Source organism: Daktulosphaira vitifoliae, unplaced genomic scaffold (assembly GCF_025091365.1).
Source record: "Daktulosphaira vitifoliae isolate Bord-2020 unplaced genomic scaffold, ASM2509136v1 Scaffold_3, whole genome shotgun sequence".
In the NCBI taxonomy this organism is placed as follows: Eukaryota; Metazoa; Arthropoda; class Insecta; order Hemiptera; family Phylloxeridae; genus Daktulosphaira; species Daktulosphaira vitifoliae.
In genome coordinates this window covers 7,208,247-7,215,655 of record NW_026099574.1, presented here as the reverse complement: position 1 = coordinate 7,215,655, position 7,409 = coordinate 7,208,247, and the positions used below count along the sequence as shown (strand labels likewise).

The following is a 7,409-nucleotide window of genomic DNA, read 5'->3' as shown; positions in this document are numbered from 1 at the left end:
CAAAGCCAAGCCATCGCCACAGTCTCGATGCTCGATTTCCGCCCAGCTTCGGGCCAAAGTCCGTAGGACAGTGACGGTGGTGATTGGGCCACTCAGGGAGGGTCAACAGTACGCCACGGTCATAAAGACCGCGATGGCTGCCGTTGACTTCAAAGCCTAGAGGGTTCAATTGACCGATACCAGGAGGTCCTTTTGGAGGTCTGTGGCTTAGGCGCCCAGATTGACAGCTTGAAGGGCGCCTTGAAGGAGCATGACGTGTGGGTCCATCGTCCGGTGATGACCATGCCCGTCATGTTCCTCAATTTGGAGGAATGGACGAAGGAGTGCGATGTGCAGAATGCACTACTGGACGTCCTCCGCCGTCCAGAAAACAAGGTGTCGCCGGAAATCGGGTCCGTAGTAGTCCGAGCTAATTCCGGCGGCAAAGGGAGATATGCCCAGATGGAGGTATCAAGCCTAGCCAGCTTGCTACCCGCCTTGCAGGTCTCGACCGTATACGTGTGGGAACGTTCACTTGTCGCCTGAGAATCCTTGGAGACAAAGGTCCGAGGTACGAATCCCCTGACCCCAAGGGAGACGATGAGGTCGGCCCGCAAAGAGCTGAAGCTCGCTATCAGGCGAGCCAAAGCGAAGTGCTGGGCCGAACTTGTGAAGTTGGTGGACCAAGACCCATGGGGAAATCCCTATCGGGTCGTAATGCGGAAGCTTTTAGGTCTAAGGTCTTTGTCTTATATGTCTACCAAAAGAAACCCAGTGAATTGTACTTCCCGTGGTGTTTCACCGACTATATTGACCAGTCTCAATTTATATTCACATGGCCTTGAGTTTTTGTACTTGCCTGTAGAATAATAGATATGTTTGGATCTTCCTACAGCGCAACCAGACTTAATTAAACCAGTTGGGTTTCAACTGATTTTCAAAATTTTAAATTAGAATTTTTTAGAGTTATCACAAGCCCATTTAGAGGTTTTTGAATACTACTCTAGGTAGGAATATAAAGTGACTCCTTCCCACCATGGAGTGTATTGAAACGGAGCTAATAATAAGTATTCGTGGTATTATTGATATAAAAGAATATTTATTCACAATAACCTTTTATATTAATAAATAAACTGCACTATATTTTTTTATCATTTTCTATATTCTTATAAACCCTTGTAATCATATTCTGGGAGATATTACAAAAAAAAAAAAAATTTCATAGATCGCATCGTTTTATTATGTTAGTGATATTACATACTGTCAGAGATATCTGACTTCCTTGGTGTTTGGTTAATACAGAACATCAAGTCAATTAGCACTGTTAATTTTGGTATTTATTGTAACAGTGAATTATGGTGAAATAAAATTTTTAAAATATCAACTATTTAATTTGTTATAGTAAAAAATCCATAAATACAGTTTAAAATACTAATAATAATTGTAACATAAAATGCAATTATAATAATTTAAGAAATGTTATAATTTTAGTTAGGTATGAGCTTTTTTTTTATATCATAATTAAACATTGATAACACGTTAAAATATTTAATTTTTGTAACAAAAAATAGATTTTATTTTAATAAAATTAATTAAATTAACTTTCAATTTTTAATTTTTATCAATTAATATATAAATTACAGTTACAGTATTTATATTAACATTCACAATTTCCTTTATGTATACATAATAATCATGCAACATGTCATACATAGTAGAACATTCATCCTTTTAACTGTATAATATATACTTATATACTATAATATAACATGTTGAATAAGTGAGAAAACAGATTTATATTGTTATCCTTGTTTGAACAAATTGTCATGTTTTCATACATATTGAACAACCTATATATTTAATTTATAAGTCAATGAACATAATTGACAAGATTGATTGTTGTATTATAAATCATTAGGAAATTTAATTATTTTTTAATATTAAAAAAACGAATTGTTTGAGAAAACAGAATGTTTTAGTAATTGAATAGTAATATTTAAATAAATTAACTATTTATATCGGTTCTGTTAGACATTTATATTACGATAAAAGCTGTGCTAGCTAGGTAACTTTTATTTTATGTTCAGTGACATTTTTTAGCATACCTATCGAATTTAAACCATATCAACTTTTTGTCAGAGACTCAGATTCGACTATAATAGTACTGTGTATCTATTAAAAACATGAATTTTTGAATATAACTATTGGAAATACTACAAATTTTAAAGATAAAATTAATTTCTGTATTTTTATATATTAATGTATAATTATTATATACCTATTTATTATAATATATATACCTTAATTTTTATGTATAGAATAGATATGTAATTTTTGTTAAACTATTGCTTACTTATTTTTTTTATGTAACTTATAAATGATTTTATCACATCTAAATCAATATTTTTGGTATTTAGTATAATATTTTTAAGAAACATTTTTGCATTGAGTAAACTGTAATAATCTACAGTTTTAAGTTCATCGTGATTATGAGGTGGTTTGTTTGCTACGTTAGGCTGTTCCTGACCAAACAAAAACAATGGCTCTATTGCATAACATTCCAAAGGAACACAAATATCGGTCAGAATAATTTTCAATTCGGATTCTAATTTTAAATAACACTGTTCTTTATAATTTGGAAACTCATCTTCATCTACTGAGCCGTCTCTATTTTTTGGAATATAACTAATGAATTCATTGATACTTAATGTAATTTCAACAATATCAGAATCATTTTCTATACATGTAAGCTGAGAAAAATCATTCAATATTAATAACCATTCTTTTGTAAGATATTCTACGACATTGATATTTTGGTGTTGAAGGTACAAAAAATGTTTCCAAGTCAACCTTAACATAATGACCTTAAAGAAGTTAAAGAACACTACATAATAATCTATAATGGATTTAAAATTTCCATCTGACCAGTCAAGTGAAATAGCATTTTGTAACATGTTTTGAAAATTTCTTGCCATTTCATTGCTCCAATTAACTTGTACATAGAAAGAATATTGGAAAAAAATTATACTATTTATACGCGATGCAAATTTTTTGATAAATATGTTTTTTTTATTAAATTTTTGTAAATTATCTAAATTTAGTAATTTAGGACTATTTCTGTTTTTTATGAATGTTAATATATGTTCTATATTATTATACATATTTGAATCTAAAATTTTCATGGATTCTGTATTTTGATGTTCAAACTCCAATATATCATTATTGAATACATTATTCGTATCACAGTTTATGGCATCTTGTTGTAAAATTTTCAGAACATAATCATGAGTGTCTTCAATAGTTTTATACCGGTTATCATCTCTATCTATATCTAGTATATTATTGGAGGTAGTTGATNTCTCTATCTATATCTAGTATATTATTGGAGTTAGTTGAAAGTCCAAGTATGCTACTTAAATAAAGATTTAATAGCCACAAGGATCCAATATTCATTTTATTTTTTTCATATAATGTACTTATTTGTTTAATGACAATTTCGGCATATCTACTTACGTTGACTATTGCGGTTATCAAATTTAAATCTGTATTTTTTAACATTAGTTGAGTTATTTTCATGTGAGTTAAAGCACTAAATAAGTAAGAGCATTTTAGATATTTAGTCTCCTTAGTTGAACTTGAATTAACTGAATCGGCTGTTATAGCATATATTAAAATACAAAAAACTAGTAAGTATAACTCAATTATAAAAAAGATCTTAAAATTTAACATTTTTTCGAACTTTTGAAATAGTTTACGTTATTTTACTTAAAATGGCTACATATGATTATATTTATAAATATATATGTATTTACTTTTATTAAACATGTGCATAAATATTTAAATTTGCAAATATTGATAGTATCTCTCTTGTTGTACTGTTTATTTAACTAAAAATAAACTAATCAAATAACTTTAAGTAGATTTTAGCACATTAATTTAATATTTTAAATAACAGTCAATTTTATTTTGAAAAATACAATTTTGATACCTTTATGATAAACGTGTATTAATATTGCAAGCAATGCTGTGCAAGTTTATTGCTTCTTTTTAACTAGTTAAAAACTAATCTTATTTGTCCCAATTATGTTAAACTAATCTAGTTAGTTTTACACAGGTTAGACAAGTATAGATTTAGCTGTTATTTGCAAATAAATTGAGTGGCTAGAATTTAAAACAAGTACTATGTATAGTATGAATGACTTGAATATATTAAACATTATGATATTATTATAAATATAAAAATATCTATGGTACACCACAGATTATTTGATAAATTAACTAGTATAGATGATGTCTGACAGTGATTGAAATCACTATCATAAGAAACGCTTCGATGCAATTCTGTAGATAATGTGTCATTTAAAAAAATTGATGGATTATTCCACAAGATACATCAACTCATATTTTTAATTACTTCTAAATTACAAGTTTTATGTTAGCTTCGATGCAAAGCGGAGAAGGTATTAATTTTACTATGATGTGTTTTTTTTTTTTTATGTCTGTTGCCACTTTTTCTCAGCTCTCACTGGACCAATTTCTTTCAAAAATACTGTCAAAAGATCACAAATCGTGTTTAGTTGAAGACATTATCAAAAAAATTACAAATTTAAAAATCGCTAATTTTCGAAATTTTTTCACTTTTTTTTTCTTAAAACTTCTATAACTTTTTCAAAAATCAACATAATTTTTTTTTATACTAAAACCTTAGATATTTACCTTTCATTTGATATCATTTTTTTGAAAATTTATCACTTAACCTGCTCATTAGGGGGGATTTAAAATATCAACTTTTTTACAAAAATTTACTTTTTAAACTTAATTTTTGAAAATGTTCCGGAAATACTGCGTCCTTTAAACATATATCAAATTAAAGCTTATTTTATGTAATATAAAATGAAAAAAAAAAATTTGTCCCGACGACCTATCTTCTATGCGCAAATGGTTATCATATTCAAAAATGTGCTATTTTAACAAATTTTTTTTTTAAATTAAAGACTATCTACAGATTTGCATCGAAGCGTTTTTTATGATAGTGATTTTAGTCACTGTCAGATATCATCTATAATGAACCCAACTATGACACGACCCCACTGTGCCGCCACCCCACTGTGCTGGGTTTTTTAATTCTATTTGTGTATGCTACTACCAGTCTATAATATTCCGAATTTGTTTGTAATATGTTGCTATATAAATCATAAATTAACAAAAAAAAATGATTTTTTTATAAGTAAAATACATGAATAAATACAAAATCTAAAAATTAAATATAGTATGAAATTGATATTCAATATTTCATCATGTTATGTTAACTAATTTATAATTTAAAAAATGATCTAAACAAGAAAATTTGTATGTAAATGTCGAAAACAAAAGTAAAGCTCATAAGTCCCTATTTATTAACATTTTATGTGTATTTTGCTGTATTCCCGTATAATTTTTAGTATTAATAATATTTTTAGTGTTACTAAATCCTATTAGATATAGTAAAATTAATTTTGAGTATCATATCTTCTCTAGAATAATGTGATTAATGCTGTAGCACATTGTATAAATTTTAATATCTCACACAAATTATGATTATTTTAAAATTTGTTTTTGTAATTAACTGATGTTGTATTGTATCATGAAAGAATCGTACTGTGGAACGTTTCTTTCGTGGTACAAACCAATAGTTGCACTAACTTTTAACTATTTCATAGTTAAATATTAAACAAATTTGCAATTTTGATGTATTAAAAAATAAAATAGTATAACTAAGTTTAAGTGCATAGGGTGTTGTAAGACACATTTATTACTATGTTCTTACCACTTATATTACACACGTTTTATTTCTATTTATTTAATTCGTAATACATATTAATTAGCATAGAGGGAGATGCTGATGTGACAATTCTACTCGTCTGTAGCCCGGAGCTACTGACGTCGAACTAACAAAGGGCAGTTGTGTTTGAGTGGCCGTTATAGACATAGTTTTCAATATTATTACTTACGTCTTATTTATATTATTTATAACTTAACTTGTTTTATTCAACGACCCGTCTATCGCCAATTGTCATCATAGCCAACCAACTCCGTCTCACTTGCATATACCTACTAACCAACTGTACTAGGATTCAGGTCAGACGTATTGTACATTACATATAACTTATATTTACTGAACATCTAAATATAACCTTACTTTGTCGTTGACATAAAACAATAGTCTAATTTATTTTAATAATCTATCCCCTGTAACTAAGGTACACGATTGCCTGTGTCTCCTTCAGGCAATTAAAACTCATTTAAGGAGATAGCGACGATATTTGGACAGACGTCGGGTAGCTTCCGATTCTTGGTTTTGACCAAGGTCCTCAACTATTAAACAAGCCCCTAACAGTGTAATTGCATAGGGTAATACATTGTCATTGACAAGGTATATAAACTTTTATTGAAGTTTACCACCTCTAACTAGGAAACAAAATTTTAACGAAAACAGTGTTTATATTATTAATTAACTAGTTTGCGTTTAAACATTGTTTCTTGAGTATAAACCGACATCATAAAGGGAAATAGTTCGATTTAAAAAAAGTATATCAAATGAAAAGGATATACATAAAGTATTTATAAAATAAAATAAAATTGATCCATAAATACATAAGTTACAATTAAACGAATATTGGTATCTTGGAGTATGTCTGGAACATTTTTAACTAGTAACTTTTTATGCTTAAGATATATGATTATATGATCTCATATCCTGCATTGTTGGTAGGTAAAGGGTTTGATTTTCGAAATTTATTTTAATATATTTATTTAAAGTATATAATAGCTAATTTAAAAATTAATATTTACTAACATTGTATAGTACTTTTATATTTGATGGGACGCTGAGAAAGTATTAATTTTACTATGATGTGTTTTTTTTTTTGTCTGCTACCACTTTTTCTCAGTTCTCACCGAACCGATATCTTTCAACAATACAAAATGTTTACATAAATTAAATTTAAATCATCCATTGCTTTATCGAAATAACATCAATAATAGAATATATATTTATATATATTGTATTATAACTCTATATTGAAGCAATCGTGTTATTTATAGAACACGCTACATATATTTTAGCTTCGATGCGAAGCTGAGAAGGTATTAATTTTACTATGATGTGTTTTTTTTTTTATTTATTTATTTTTTTTTGTGTCTGTATACGCTCAATCTCACCTCTCGCTGGACCGATTTTGATGAACAATATGTCAAAAGATCACAAATCGTATCTAGTCGAAGACATTACCCTCAAAAATTGAAAAAAAATCCCTCGTTCGCCGTAAACAGGCGAAAACCCCCAAAAAATTACAAATTTAAAAATCGCCAATTTTCGACATTTTTTCAATTTTTAGCTTCGATGCGAAGCTGAGAAGGTATTAATTTTACCATGATGTGTTTATTTTTTT

At 28.4% G+C, this 7,409-nt stretch overlaps 1 protein-coding gene across 1 annotated transcript in view; it reads right to left on the bottom strand.

Moving 5' to 3' along the window:
* Nucleotides 1–654: 654 nt before the first annotated feature.
* LOC126903060 (uncharacterized) overlaps nucleotides 655–7,409 on the bottom strand; it is a 20,495-nt gene continuing 13,740 nt past the window's right edge. The window contains exons 2-3 of the mRNA XM_050681005.1: nucleotides 2,333–2,843; nucleotides 655–1,829 (exon numbers count right to left, since the gene is read on the bottom strand). Of these exons, the coding sequence (XP_050536962.1) occupies nucleotides 1,804–1,829; nucleotides 2,333–2,843 (537 nt within the window). The 3' untranslated portion in view covers nucleotides 655–1,803. The remainder of the gene's footprint in view (nucleotides 1,830–2,332; nucleotides 2,844–7,409) is intronic.